This window comes from Mytilus trossulus, unplaced genomic scaffold (genome assembly GCF_036588685.1).
Source record: "Mytilus trossulus isolate FHL-02 unplaced genomic scaffold, PNRI_Mtr1.1.1.hap1 h1tg000247l__unscaffolded, whole genome shotgun sequence".
NCBI classification, from domain to species: domain Eukaryota; kingdom Metazoa; phylum Mollusca; class Bivalvia; order Mytilida; family Mytilidae; genus Mytilus; species Mytilus trossulus.
Genome location: NW_026963318.1, coordinates 381,511 through 397,795, shown reverse-complemented (window position 1 = coordinate 397,795; position 16,285 = coordinate 381,511). Strand labels below are relative to the sequence as shown.

The window sequence follows — 16,285 nt, the reverse complement described above, 5'->3', positions numbered from 1 at the left end:
GAAACACATCTATCTGCAGTTTTTATTTTTGTCTTCTTTCATAATTTTTGATTATTATTATGGGCATGTTGATAATGCTTTGTTATTCAGGAATATTTAATTTGTAGAACACTAATTGTTATAATTTTTTTCTAAATCATAAAAACTTTTGATATCAGAATAAATTTTATCATAATAAATCAGAATAAGCATGATGGCATAAATTGGTCATGAGTTTTTTCAGTGTTCTATTATTACTGCAGCAATCTATTCATTCACCCGTAAAACATCTATAATTCTTTATTTTGACCTATTTACAATTTTTCACCAACAATATCTTGGATATATTTAAGAATTAAATGCTTCTTTTTGCAAATTTATTGGGGTGTAAAAGCGTTGACCAAAGTACATTTTGTATGAAGCGCAGAAGCGCTTCATACTAAAAATTTGTGCACGGTCAACGCTTTTACAACCCTATAAAGTTACAAAAAGAAGCATTCATTACATTTTGTAGCTATGATCATGAAAACACGAATTTTATAAATTTTGTATTTTATTCACCTGTGCGCTTTATTGTGGGACCACGTGCTATCATGAATGAAAAGTTTTATTGAGTGATGCAATTGCTTACAGAATAACAGGTGATGTGCAGTTAGCCAATCAAAATAAAGTATTATGATGAAGCATACATCTAATGTAATTATTATTATATATATGGTATCTAAAGTTTTGATGTATATAGCCAATTTCTTTGATCATTAACAAACTTGAGATGGTCCATTTTCATACCTCTAACGATAATATAAAAGTGACAATTAACTTGAACCAGTGTTTGTAAAGGAGTAGCTCCGGTAAGGGCCGATATTGGCCTCAAATTATAAAGGTTCATCTGACGAAAAATTTTGACCACTTTTTAAACACTTAAGTGTCTATTTCAGTTGATTCAATTAGTTTATGTGGGAGATTTTAACTGATTTAACCATTAAAAACACTCTGATTCAAAATGATGCCGCATCAATTTTCATCTTCAACCTTTACATATGTTATGTACTATCATCAAATACAACTTACACCATCTTACGGTGTTTATATATCTCAACTTGTATGATTCGCTCGTGTATGTAACAATGTTTTAGATTTTAACGAGAGAAATTTATGTATTACTGAAAAATTATTACACCAGGGTTTTCGATATCACAAACTAGTCAAAACATTTACTAAATTTTATCATCGGTATAAAGACATCATTCGTAAATATAGCTCAACATGCAGACTTTTTATACGTTCAGGTATTTCACATCCATTTTTTTATGGAAATATTCTTTATAAAGCACAAAGGTGTCAGTATTCACCTCATAAACTTACAAAACCTTTGAATAGACTTATTAAGAAGGGATATAATTACGATACTGTTGTCAAGTCATTAAAGATTGCATATTTTGGCGTTAATATTGAGTCACTGATAAGGTCTTTGCGTCGGAACTAAACACATTTATTCTAAAAACAGTTGTTGGCATGACACGGGTTATGTTCTTCTCATATATGTTATGATGGTATGATACTAAACCCCTTACGGGAAGGATTGTGCCTGATGTTCATATGATGAAATCATAATCTTTCAGTCAGTTTAATTGAAGTCTGGAGCTGGCATGTCAGTTAACTGCTAGTAGTCTGTTGTTATTTATGTATTATTGTCACTTTGTTTATTTTCTTTGGTTACATCTTCTGACATCAGACTCGGACTTCTCTTGAACTGAATTTTAATGTGCGTATTGTTATGCTTTTACTTTTCTACACTGGTTAGAGGTATAGGGGGAGGTTTGAGATCTCACAAACATGTTTAACCCCGCCGCATTTTTGCGCCTGTCCCAAGTCAGGAGCCTCTGGCCTTTGTTAGTCTTGTATTATTTAAATTTTAGTTTCTTGTGTACAATTTGGAAATTAGTATGGCGTTCATTATCACTGAACTAGTATATATTTGTTTAGGGGCCAGCTGAAGGACGCCTCCGGGTGCGGGAATTTCTCGCTACATTGAAGACCTGTTGGTGACCTTCTGCTGTTGTGTTTTTTTATTTTGGTCGGGTTGTTGTCTCTTTGACACATTCCCCATTTCCATTCTCAATTTTACACTACAATATTGAGAATGAACACAAATGCTGCCACTTTCATTTATGACCAAAACCGTAAAAAATTTAACTAAAAGGCTAAAATTGTGAAGATTTCAGTAATTTAGAATGACTAAATGTTGCATTGTCAAAACAGCTCATATTTATGTAGCAGAATCTACTTTCCAATAAATAACTAAAAGTTTACATTTTAACAATTTTGTAAAACTGCTCTATTTTGGTGCCAAAAAGAGGTCTTACTGGACCTACTCCTTTGATAGCCAAATGATATGTCTTTAATTCATTAACATAAATCTACTCTTTGAAATGTGACTATAAACAATTATGCCTTGATCTATAAATGCTACTTCTTAACAAATAAATATTGCACTTTCAAGAAACATACACCATATTTTACATATCTCAAAATGTGATCATCAAATCTATAAATTTTCTTCTTTCCTGTCACTCAACAACAATTGCTCTCAATAATATCAATACACTCAGAAGAAACACACTAATGGCATTTTAAATTGGCTAGTTTCATACAGTGGTTTACTACAGGAGAAAAACAACAATGGTTAAGTTCTCAATTTTACTTTCATATATACAAAAAATAATATGTGAATCTGTTTAAATAAAGGCATTGACAAACATTACAATGTATTTTTTACAAAAAGACAATTCTATTCTGACTTTCAAATTCATAATTCATATTTTTCAAGTTTTCAGTCAACAAAATCATTCATCATTCAGCGTAACAGTAAAATATATTCCATGAAAGTTAAATTTTATTCATGAAACCTCTCAACACCTATTTCACTACCAATAGCTTACACACATTGAGTTTGTATCACATTACATGTAATATATGACATGAAGAACTTAAATATGTGTATGTAGTACGTTAGAATAACACTGAGGGAATGTACAATGATGTCTATGCTTCTGATAAAATGAAATGAAGATTCAGACAAAAAATGCTTTTACTATAAAGTATTTCATTCCATAATGTATAAAAAAAATATTTAAGATATACATAAAAATTGTGAAAACCAATCAATAATTTCTAAGAAATAAAACCATTTTATGATGAAAGAATGGCTGAACTTTTAGTTCAATACAAATTAACAACTATATTTAATGTTTAGATTTTTGTTCAATACCAAAGATTTCAAAGCTTTCAAATATCTTATGTTTATATTTATTCCATCTTTTTAATAACCAAATATTTCAAATATCTTATGCTTATCCCTTTTTAAAAACAATAAAAACAACAAATATAAAACAAAGATAACCAATATTATTTTTTTTCATAAAAAATAACTGATTGAAATTCAAAAACTTATAAAATCTCTGATGAATATCACTGTGGATTCATTTACCTTTCTAGGTTTTAATTCAGATGGATTTGGGGGAAATGGGGTTTTCGTGGATATATGATATCATTGCAAAGGTTTGTATACAAGCCTATAGAAAAAAAATCTTCATTGAACTTTCAGAATAACCAAGAAATCAATCAAGATTGGCATCCCATCAATAATAATGAATCCACAGTAGTGAGATTAAGCCTAATAAAGTTATTTATAAATAATTTAAAATCAATCCCAAGTTTTTTTTAATAGTTTATGTTTTTCTTGGTTTAGCTTTCTTCTTAGCTGCTTGAGCCTGTTCACTGTACAATGATGAATCACCTCCCCCTCCCCCTCCACTCTGTGAAGTGTGGACCAAATCAGCCTGGTTTACTGTTAACATTGTCTGTATCTGTTGAACTGATCTTAACATAAAAGGTAACAGCTGAAAAAGAGATAAAGTGCACAATGTAGAATATACATATTTAGAAATTACGTATAGTTTTATAAATTTCATAACTTTCTGTTACAAAAATATTGCAATATTTTTATAACAGAATATTGATGTTCATGAAATTGATCCTTTTCTGGTAATATTATCAATGTAACATAATATTTTTGTAATTAGATGTAAAAGAAATTAAAACCTACACAAAAAAACAGAACGATTCAGTTTAATCTTAAACAAAATATTGATTTACAAAATTCCATGTCTTTTTACTAAAATACCTATCTTTCTTCAGTTTGTATCATTTATAATATTAAGCTTTGTATGTGTCATATGATACAGCTGGCATACTGAGTAGAATAATTCAAGAAAATGATCAAAGAAAATAATGTACAAACGGGGAAAAAAAACAACTAGTCAAAAGCAAACAATCAAATAAAACCAATATAAGTGAATACTGCGGATTCATTAATATTCGTTGGATACCAATTTTCGTGGATTTCGTGGGTACTGGAGAACCACGAATTCAAATGTTCAACGAATTATGAATTTTCTAAAAGAATGAAGGTGGACTATGCCAAAACCACGAAATTAAATATCCAGGAAAAGGTAAGTTTTCCTCAAACCACGAAAATTGGTACCAACGAAAATAAAAGAATCCACAGTAACATAAAATACTTGGATGAGGTGGCTTCTCAAGTAGTTCCCTTTAACTTTTGTTAGATTTAAAATAGACTGTTGACACCAAGATAAGGCTCATGTTTTGCAAATTTTGACAGCCTGATGCAAGTGTTGAAACTTTAATGGTAATATATAAACATGAAACTAAGCAAATCATTGAAGTCCATAAATCATGACTGAAGGGGGGTTCAAGTAATCTTAATGGAAATGAGGTGTGCCAATGCTTTTACAAGTGCATACTTGATATCATTAACCTAGTGACTCAAAAACTGACATACTGTAAATTCAGAAATTAATGCGAGGTTTTTATTATTGCGAAAAATGCGACAGAGTTGTAAACGCAATAATTTAAACTCGCATTTTAAAATGTTTTACATAAATTAAACAGGATTTTTCTCAAAATAGTAAAAATAAAAATCGCATTTTAGTCTAAAATGACAAAAACCCCAATAATAAATGCACGCAATAATTTCTGAATTTACAGTAATCACAAGCTAATATATTGTTGCCACTTCCAACACCAATGGTGGAAACAGCATGCCTTAGTCTCACTTTTTTTAATTCGTCAACCCAAAAAATTGCCATCAGTTCAATATCATCTTAATAATCATTTAACTGAACACTTACCGTTTGGTAATTATAAATAGCATAGGCTAACAGTAAGGTCAAAGGTAGAATAAGGAACGATCCTTGATTTAATTCTTGTTCTAGTGATTTCCTCTGAAAAAAAATATACAATTTACTTTAGTTCATGCTAATTGATATTTTCTTATTTTCATTCACAAGACAGGTATTTTTTTAAATCAATATGACAAAATACAAAAATGCATACAAGAACAATGTACCCTTTGACCTGAAAAATTCTGCAATACTGTAAACTCAAAGGAACTTGTACTGCTGAACCACTTAGTTGCCAAAACAATACTATCAACTGCTGTGAATTCAAATTATCAACAAAGCTAAATGTTGTTTACAGCTTTTCTTAAGAAGAAAAATCAAAGTGCTTGTAAGCACTGAACAGTAAAAATTGCTTCAATTTATCAGTGGGAAGTAAAATTAATTATTGCATTGGTTGTAGTTGATTAAACAGCAATTCTTGGCAAAGGAAGATAACACCAAATTTTTCATAGATGATTTTAAATAATGACATCATCCTATTTTTAGAACAGTAATAGATTCCTGCATGTTGCAAAAGTTATGTAATTTTCTTGACAAGTGTAACATTATTTTGTGCTTCAAATATCTGATATATTACAATAATTACATTAGATGTATGTTTCATTATAAAACGTTATTCTGATTGGCTATCTGCACATCACATGTTATTCCTTAAGCAATTGCATTACTCAATAAAACTTATCATTCATGATAACACAAGGTCCCACAATAAAGTGCACAGGTGAATTAGATAAAAAAGAATGATAAAAGTTGTGTTGTTATGATCCTAGCTGAAAAAAATGTAATCATAAGTATTGAATGCTTCTTTTTGTAACTTCATATGGTTGTAAAAGTGTTGACTGTGCGCATTTTTAGAATGAAGTGCTTGATACAAAATGTACTTTGGTCAACCCTTTAACACCCCAATGAAGTTACAAAAAGAAGCATTCAATTCCTAATTGATAAATTTCTGTAAATGTTCATGAATAGGATGTATAGAATGTTATGATCAATGCACTTTATTTTGTGTATCATAGGTTTTGATTGCATTTCATGCAATCTTTACCAAAAATAATGATAGTACTTCCTTTACTTCCTTTATATTTTCAAAAAATTTTGGTTACAAGAGTTACTTGGCAGAATAAACAAATGAAACCAAACTGTACCATTTTTGTTCAGACCTAAGTGGCCAAGTCAAAAGTGGTTTAGGATTTTTCAAATGTATTTTTATCTTATAATTTGTGTGATAATTTTTAGAACTCTTCACAACCATTGTTTGGAATTTCAGTGTTTAAGGTCCTTGTTAACTTTTGTGCTGAATTGAAACATGCTTTTTCTCCAACAAGATGGTATATGAATACAAGATACTGAGACAAAAAATGAATCCTGTGATTGCCAAATTATATTGGAGTCTAAATTTCAAATTGAACTGAATCATAAGAATTCTTAAAATGTTCTGTTTACTTATAAAGTAATACGAATGGATTAATATTCATACATACCTGTGGTGTAAAATCTACTGTAAAATGTTTATAAGATTGATTGGCTAGGAACTCTGTTTCTGGTAATGTATAGTCATATGATGACCTAGATAATGAACTCTCTATTCTTATCAGATATTTCTGAAATGGGAAACAAATGATATTAGTGTCATAAGAAATTTATACATTTTGAGTTATTATTTTTAGAAGTGTTTTCATGGCATTCACGAGTACAGCCAAACCACAAGATAAATGAAGGGAAAGCAGACACTAAACACATTTATTTAAAAAAAAACAGTTGTTGGCATGACACAGGTTAGGTTCTTCTCATATATTTTATGATACATGTAGTATGATACTAAACCCCTAACGGGAGGGATTGTGCCTGATATTCATATGATGAAGACATAATCTTTCAATCAGTTTAATGGAGGTCTGGAGCTGGTATGTCAGTTTTAAAACTGCTAGTAGTCTGTTGTTATTTATGTATTATGGTCATTTTATTTATTTTCTTTTGTTACATCTTCTGACATTGGACTCAGACTTCTCTTGAACTGAATTTTAATGTGCGTATTGTTATGTGTTTAATTTTTGACATTGGCTAGAGGTATAGGGGGAGGTTTGAGATCTCATAAACATGTTTAACCCTGCCACATTTTTGAGCCTGTCCAAATTTCAGGAGCCTCTGGCCTTCGTTAGTCTTGTATGATTTTTAATTTTAGTTTCTTTTGTATAATTCGGAGTTTAGTATGACATCCATTATCACTGCACTAGTAAACATATTTTTTAGGGGCCAGCTGAAGGACACCTAAGAATTCTCGCTACATTAAGGACCCATTGGTGGCCTTCGGCTTTTGTCTGCTCTATGGTCGGGTCGTTGATGCTTTGACACATTCCCCATTTCGTTTCTCAATTATACTACCAACTAAAGCTCCACAAACTGTATTGCAAGAAAACATTTATATTCCAAGGGATCAAAATACTACTATGGTTGTTGGATAAAATAAATAGTTACTTGGATGAAGTGTTGTCTCATAGGCACTCATAACACATCTTCCTATATCTATATATTATTATTTAAATATGTCTCCTGTATGAATGATAAACCTTTTTTTTAACAAGTTACCTACAAGAAATATTTTTTAAACAAAACCTTTGACCAAAAATCCCTATATATTCCAACTGTATTGTTTTATTCCAATCAAGCAGATAAAAAAACAAGCTAAACTAGAGGCTCTAAAGAGCCTGTGTCGCTCACCTTGGTATATGTGAATATTAAACAAAGGAAGCAGATGAATTCATGACAAAATTGTGTTTTGTTGATGGTGATGTGTTTAAAATCTTACTTTACTAAACAGTCTTGCTGCTTACAATTATCTCTATCTATAATGAAATTGGACCAGTAGTATCAGTGGAAATGTTAATTAAAAATTTACAAATTTTATGAAAATTGTTAAAAATTGACTAAAAAGGACAATAACTCCTTAGAGGGTCAATTGACCATTTTGGTCATGTTGACTTATTTATAGATCCTACTTTGCTGAACATTATTGCTGTTTACAGTTTATCTTTATCTATAATAATATTCAAGATGATAACCAAAAACAGCAAAATTTCCTTAAAATTACCGATTCACAGGCAGCAACCCAACAACAGGTTGTCAGATTCATCTTCCAATTACAGGGCAGATAGATATTGATCTGATAAACAAATTCACCCCAAGTCAGATTGCTCTAAATGCTTTGGTTTTGAGTTATAAGCCAAAAACTGCATTTTACCCCTATGTTCTATTTTTAGCCTTTGTGGCCATCTTGGTTGGTTGACCTGGTCACGCCACACATTTTTAAAACTAGATACCCCAAAGATGATTGTTGCCAAGTTTGGATTAATTTGGCCCAGTAGTTTCAGAGGAGAAGATTTTTGTAAAGATAACTAAGATTTACGTAAAATGGTTAAAAATTGACTATAAAGGGCAATAACTCCTAAACGGGTCCACTGACCATTTCGGTCATGTTGACTTATTTGTAGATAATACTTTGTTGAACATTATTGCTGTTTACAGTTTATCTCTATCTATAATAATATTCAAGATAAAAACCAACCAGATGCTCCGCAGGGCGTAGCTTTATACGACCGCAGAGGTTGAACCCTGAACGGTTGGGGCAAGTATGGACACAACATTCAAGCTGGATTCCGCTCTAAATTTGGATTGTGATTAAATAGTTGACACAGTATAGGTTTCTGACACAGAATGAATGTATTCAAATGAACTTAAAATTTTTGTTTTCTCTTAGAGCAATTCACTATGCCTCTCAAAAAAATGTTTGAAGAAATTTTCTTTTTATTTATGAAATTTCAAATGAGAAAAACTGAACCCAATTTTTTATTCACATCCCCCTTTCCCTTATTCCAAAACTAATTTCAATTAAAATATTCTAATGGAGTTTGCAACAATAACTACTCATTTAAATACATCATAAAATAGTAAGATGTAAAAAAACTGCTTGTTATCACTGAATGGTAAAGATTATTTAAATTTATCAGTTGGTAGTAAAAAGTGAATATACATTGTATATTGTATATAACAAAGATTTAAGTTGATTCTGGACAAAGAAAGATAACTCCAATTAAAAAAAATTCTTGCAGATATTTCTTGCTTTCTATACTGGACAAAGAAAGATAACTCTTAATTAAAAAAAAATTTGCTATTTCACAATATTGTGAAATTAGATATTTCTTGCCATTGCACAATACTGTGCAATTGAAAAGACTTGCTATTGCACAAAACATAATATAATAATTTTAGATCCTGATTTGGACCAACTTGAAAACTGGGCCCATAATCAAAAATCTAAGTACATGTTTAGATTCAGCATATCAAAGAGGCCCAAGAATTTAATTTTTGTTAAAATCAAACTTAGTTTAATTTTGGACCCTTTGCACTTTAATTTAGACCAATTTTAAAAATGGACCAAAAATTAAGAATCTACATACACAGTTAGATTTGGCATATCAAAGAACCCCAATTATTCAATTTTTGATGAAATCAAACAATATTTAATTTTGGACCTCGATTTGGGCCAACTTGAAAACTGGGCCAATAATCAAAAATCTAAGTACATTTTTAGATTCAGCATATCAAAGAACCCCAAGGTTTCAATTTTTGTTAAAATCAAACTAAGTTTAATTTTGGACCCTTTGGACCTTAATGTAGACCAATTTGAAAACGGGACCAAAAATTAAGAATCTACATACACAATTAGATTCGGCATATTAAAGAACCCCAATTATTCAATTTTGATGAAATCAAACAAAGTTTAATTTTGGACCCTTTGGGCCCATTTTTCCTTAACTGTTGGGACCAAAACTCCCAAAATCAATACCAACCTTCCTTTTATAGTCATAAACCTTGAGTTTAAATTTCATAGATTTCTATTTACTTATACTAACGCTATGGTGCGAAAACCAAGAAAAATGCTTATTTGGGTCCCTTTTTGGCCCCTAATTCCTAAACTGTTGGGACCTAAACTCCCAAAATCAATACCAACCTTCCTTTTGTGGTCATAAACATTTTGTTTAAATTTCATTGATTTCTATTTACTTTAACTAAAGTTATGGTGCGAAAACCAAGAATAATGCTTATTTGGGCCCTTTTTTGGCCCCTAATTCCTAAACTGTTGAAACCAAAACTCCCAAAATCAATACCAACCTTTCTTTTGTGGTCAAAAACCTTGTGTCAAAATTTCATAGATTTCTATTAACTTGAACTAAAGTTATAGTGCGAAAACCAAGAAAATGCTTATTTGGGCCCTTTTTGGCCCCTAATCCCTAAAATGTTGAGACCAAAACTCCCAAAATCAATACCAGCCTTCCTTTTATGGTCATAAACCTTGTGTTAAAATTTCATAGATTTCTATTCACTTTTACTAAAGTTAGAGTGCGAAAACTAAAAGTATTCGGACGACGACGACGACGACGACGCCAACGTGATAGCAATATACGACGAAAATTTTTTCAAAATTTGCGGTCGTATAAAAACAGCAAAATTTCCTTAAAATTACCAATTCAGGAGCAGCAACCCAACAACCAATTCACTGATTCATCTGAAAATTTCAGGGCAGATAGATCTTGACCTGATAAACATTTTTATATCATGTCAAATTTCCTCAAAAGGTTTTGGTTTTTGAGTTATAAGCCAAAAACTGCATTTTACCCCTATGTTCTATTTTTAGCCGTGGCGGCCATCTTGGTTGGTTGACCAGGTCACGCCACACATTTTTAAAACTAAATACCCCAAAGATGATTGTGGCTAAGTTTGGATTAGCTTGGCCCAGTAGTTTCAGAGGAGAAGATTTTTGTAAAAGATTACTTTAATTTACGAAAAATGGTTAAAAATTTACTATAAAGGGCAATAACTCCTAAACGGGTCAACTGACCATTTTGGTCATGTTGAATTATTTGTAGATCTTACTTTGCTGAACATTATTGCTGTTTACAGTTTATCTCTATCTATAATAATATTCAAGATAAAAACCAAAAACAGCAAAATTTCCTTAAAATTACCAATTCAGGGGCAGCAACCCAACAACCGATTGACCGATTCATCTGAAAATTTCAGGGCAGATAGATCTTGACCTGATAAACAATTTTACCCCATGACAGATTTGCTCTAAATGCTTTGGTTTTTGAGTTATAAGCCAAAAACTGCATTTTACCCCTATGTTCTATTTTTAGCCCTGGCGGCCATCTTGGTTGGTTGACCGGGTCACGCCACACATTTTTTTGAACTAGATACCCCAATGATGATTGTGGCCAAGTTTGGTTTGATTTGGCCCAGTAGTTTCAGAGGAGAAGATTTTTGTAAAAGTTAACAACGACGACGGACGACGGACGACGGACGCAAAGTGATGGGAAAAGCTCACTTGGCCCTTCGGGCCAGGTGAGCTAATAAAAAGTGACCATTATCCTATTGACACCAAAATCAATAACATTTTTTCTCGTCCTTTTATTTTCCATCGCTATGTTTTATCTCAATCAAGCTAGGAAATCTAAAGTTACAATCCCAAACCCAGCCAGACAAATATGAGGACAATGTTACTATTAATGGAGCAGCAACTGCTTTACTTTTTGAAACACATGATTTCACAATCAATTTTTAGGTGGTGTTTTGCTAAATCACTTGTTCTTTTTCTAGTGATTCATAGACTGTTTGAATTCAAACCTTGTTTTTTTAACCATGGTGTTGCCTGCCTTTCTTTAACTTTATACATTTTTCACCACCTTGGTATCCATTTACTTTTTGCACATCCATGCTAATTTGTGTATCAATAACTTACCTCATTATTTATAGGTAAAGATGGGAGAAAGAAGAATGATGTCACACCCATATTTACTGTATGTATTGGTGAATCTACATTGTCATCTCTGTACAAATGTATCTACAAAAGAAATAGCATACTTTATTTTTCAAAATAAAGAAGATTTGGAAAAGGCAATTTAAAGCTAGCTATAAAACCAGGTTTAATACACCATATTTTAAGTACCTAAGAAAATGCCTGTATTAAGTAAGGAATACAAGTTGTTGTTACCCATTCATTTAATGATTTTGCCATTTGATTGGGGACTTTCTGTTTGGAATTTCTTCAGCTTTCTGTATTTTTGTGATTTTACTTTTAAATATATGAAAGGCTCATCTACATGTACTCTGTAGAAGGTGAGTTTTTCTCACTTAAAAAAAAATAAATTATTGAGATGTACATTCTGTATTTTTTTCTCTTGCAATATTCGAAATATGCTTGTAGTTGCCGTCACATAAAATTGGCACAATGTTTTTTTGTCAAATAAAGATAGGCTGCGTTAACTTAAGATCATGTTTTTCATTAAGCGGAACTAAAATACTTTCCAAATATTCACAACTGTCCTTCCTTTTATTGTGTTCGCACTGTATAATCCTGACCTTCACATTTTCAAGATTATTTACATTGTAAAACCGCCATCTTGGTTTCTATGAGGATCCCTTATACCATAACATTCGTTACTCTATGGTAATATCATTGTCATTGATGCTACAATTTCCAGCGCTTTTTACGTAAAGATGATGAAAAGCTCTGAGAGACACAAGAAAATGGGAGCATGTGGAACTCCACGGCAACACTTCCGGTAATAACAATGTCGGATTCCACCAAACAAAATAATCTTGGATTTTGTGAAGGTCAGGATTATACAGTGCAAACACAATAAAAAGTAGGACAATAGTGGATATTTGGACAGGATTTTTCTTCCTCTAATTGAAAAACGTGATCTTTAGTAAAGCTGGTCAATATTTAATAAAATTTTGACAAAAAACATGGTGCCAATTTCAAGTGAAGGACACTATAGGTGAAGATTTTTTAAAATGGTTTTTGATGCTCCCATGTATTTTACTATTTAACTTTTTGTAACTAGTTGTCTCATTTACAATCCTAAAACAACACAGCAGAAAGATATCATTAGTTTAAACGAAAGTATATGGCCTATATAGGATTGCTTCCATCCAAAAGAATGTGGCTTTTTGTTTTTTACAAAACTGAAAACTGAAAACTGAACTTAATGCAGGCCAACGTTCAAGTAATTCATTTATTATTAATTTGACATGGATATCACTTGGTGGTTACCAGTACTCTATGCCTACTTATCAGATTCCTGAAAATATCTGTTATGTGTATTTTACCTTGAGAGTAGACAGGTAATCGTCATGACAGACAATATTTCACCTGTTATGTGTATTTTACCTTGAGAGTAGACAGGTAATCGTCATGACAGACAATATTTCACCTGTTATGTGTATTTTACCTTGAGAGTAGACAGGTAATCGTCATGACAGACAATATTTCACCTGTTATGTGTATTTTACCTTTAGAGTAGACAGGTAATCGTCATGACAGACAATATTTCACCTGTTATGTGTATTTTACCTTTAGAGTAAGCAGGTAATCGTCATGACAGACAATATTTCACCTGTTATGTGTATTTTACCTTGAGAGTAGACAGGTAATCGTCATGACAGACAATATTTCACCTGTTATGTGTATTTTACCTTGAGAGTAGACAGGTAATCGTCATGACAGACAATATTTCACCTGTTATGTGTATTTTACCTTGAGAGTAAGCAGGTAATCGTCATGACAGACAATATTTCACCTGTTAAGTGTATTTTACCTTTAGAGTAGACAGGTAATCGTCATGACAGACAATATTTCATCCAAAGTGTATTTTACCTTGAGAGTAGACACGTAATCGTCATGACAGACAATATTTCACCTAAAGTGTATTTTACCTTTAGAGTAGACAGGTAATCGTCATGACAGACAATATTTCACCTAAAGTGTATTTTACCTTGAGAGTAGACAGGTAATCGTCATGACAGACAATATTTCACCTGTTATGTGTATTTTACCTTGAGAGTAAGCATGTAATCGTCATGACAGACAATATTTCACCTGTTATGTGTATTTTACCTTTAGAGTAGACAGGTAATCGTCATGACAGACAATATTTCATCCAAAGTGTATTTTACCTTGAGAGTAGACAGGTAATCGTCATGACAGACAATATTTCACCTAAAGTGTATTTTACCTTTAGAGTAGACAGGTAATCGTCATGACAGACAATATTTCCCCTAAAGTGTATTTTACCTTGAGAGTAGACAGGTAATCGTCATGACAGACAATATTTCACCTAAAGTGTATTTTACCTTGAGAGTAAGCAGGTAATCGTCATGACAGACAATATTTCACCTAAAGTGTATTTTACCTTGAGAGTAAGCAGGTAATCGTCATGACAGACAATATTTCACCTAAAGTGTATTTTACCTTGAGAGTAAGCAGGTTATCGTCATGACAGACAATATTTCACCTGTTATGTGTATTTTACCTTTAGAGTAAACAGGTAATCATCATGACAGACAATATTTCACCTAAAGTGTATTTTACCTTGAGAGTAGACAGGTAATCGTCATGACAGACAATATTTCACCTAGTGTGTATTTTACCTTTAGAGTAGACAGGTAATCGTCATGACAGACAATATTTCACCTGTTATGTGTATTTTACCTTTAGAGTAGACAGGTAATCGTCATGACAGACAATATTTCACCTGTTATGTGTATTTTACCTTTAGAGTAGACAGATAATCGTCATGACAGACAATATTTCACCTAGTGTGTATTTTACCTTTAGAGTAGACAGGTAATCGTCATGACAGACAATATTTCACCTAGTGTGTATTTTACCTTAAGAGTAGACAAGTAATTGTCATGACAGACAATATTTCACCTAGTGTGTATTTTACCTTTAGAGTAGACAGGTAATCGTCATGACAGACAATATTTCACCTAATGTGTATTTTACCTTTAGAGTAGACAGGTAATCGTCATGACAGACAATATTTCCACTGATGTCCATTTGGTTCATCTTACGGAAAGCAATGATGTTAACTCCAATGAAATCAGAATTCTCTATCTGTAATGAAAAAATAATTCACAAACTATAGTCATTACATCTTAAGTAAATTTCAGTTACATTTGAGAAAGTTTCAGTGATAGGTAAGAAATTTGTCAAATCAGAAAATAATCACATTATATGGAAACTATATATATGGAAAGAGTGATGTTTAAAATAATAAAATTAAAAATTTGATTTTGGAAAGCATCTTTTGTATCCTGAGCCAACTTTATCAGAAAATTTAAACAAAATTCTGGATTAGTTTATTTGTCATTTATACAAAATTCTCAGAAATGATCCTGAATATGTTTAATTGTCTTTTGTTCCATGTTTGGATTGTGTTCTGATTCTTTGTAAAACTTTTTAGGGTAAAATAATTTATGTTTGATGTGATGTAGTACTAATCTTATTTTAATTGTCTATTGTTTATACTGTATCTTTCCTTTGGTAATCTGTTATGTAATAGGGAAATGTGTGTTTTAACACCTCAGTAAATATCCAACCCGATACCTTCTTGCAATTTCCTGACAATTAAAACCATCCTGCTATAACTTTCTGCCCTATATTTCAACTTTGTTAATAAATGTGTCAGTGAACAAAATCCTCAAGGTCACATATAATGAGTTCATAGTAGTTTTAATAATTTAATTACCCCTGAATTCTTTTAGAACTCACCCTTTGAACTCATGATATGTAAAATTAAGGATTTAGTGCTCACATCAATAGTATTACCTAATTTTTCCTGTTTAATATAACCTATCTTGTAAATAAACTTCTGGGAAATATTTTGTAGTAATGTCAGTGGTATCCATGTTTGAATTAAACATAAATCATAATTGAAGTAAAACTTTTATTTTATATATATATAAATCACTCATAATTTGGCCCTTGGGGGAATCTACTCAGCTAAAAATTTAAATTAAAAACCAAGAGCCTAGCTATATGCATACTGAAAAGTAGCAAAGTATAGACCCCTGGCTTGACATCACACCAATCCAATTGGAATGATGGTTCAAAACAAATGTGTGAGGCTATCAGGAAGCCTATGAGGCTATCATGCCTATGAGGCTATCATGCCTATGAGGCTATGAGGAAGCCTATA

General features: G+C 31.6%; 1 protein-coding gene across 2 annotated transcripts in view; it reads right to left on the bottom strand.

Moving 5' to 3' along the window:
- Positions 1-3,109: 3,109 nt before the first annotated feature.
- The window catches only part of LOC134701615 (BOS complex subunit NOMO1-like), a 52,106-nt gene continuing 38,930 nt past the window's right edge, over positions 3,110-16,285 (bottom strand). For both annotated transcript variants that reach the window (XM_063562753.1, XM_063562751.1), the window contains 5 exons: positions 15,091-15,201; positions 12,040-12,141; positions 6,725-6,844; positions 5,193-5,285; positions 3,110-3,881 (listed from right to left, as the gene is read on the bottom strand). In XM_063562753.1, coding sequence (XP_063418823.1) covers positions 3,711-3,881; positions 5,193-5,285; positions 6,725-6,844; positions 12,040-12,141; positions 15,091-15,201 — 597 coding nt within the window. In that variant the 3' untranslated portion in view covers positions 3,110-3,710. The remainder of the gene's footprint in view (positions 3,882-5,192; positions 5,286-6,724; positions 6,845-12,039; positions 12,142-15,090; positions 15,202-16,285) is intronic.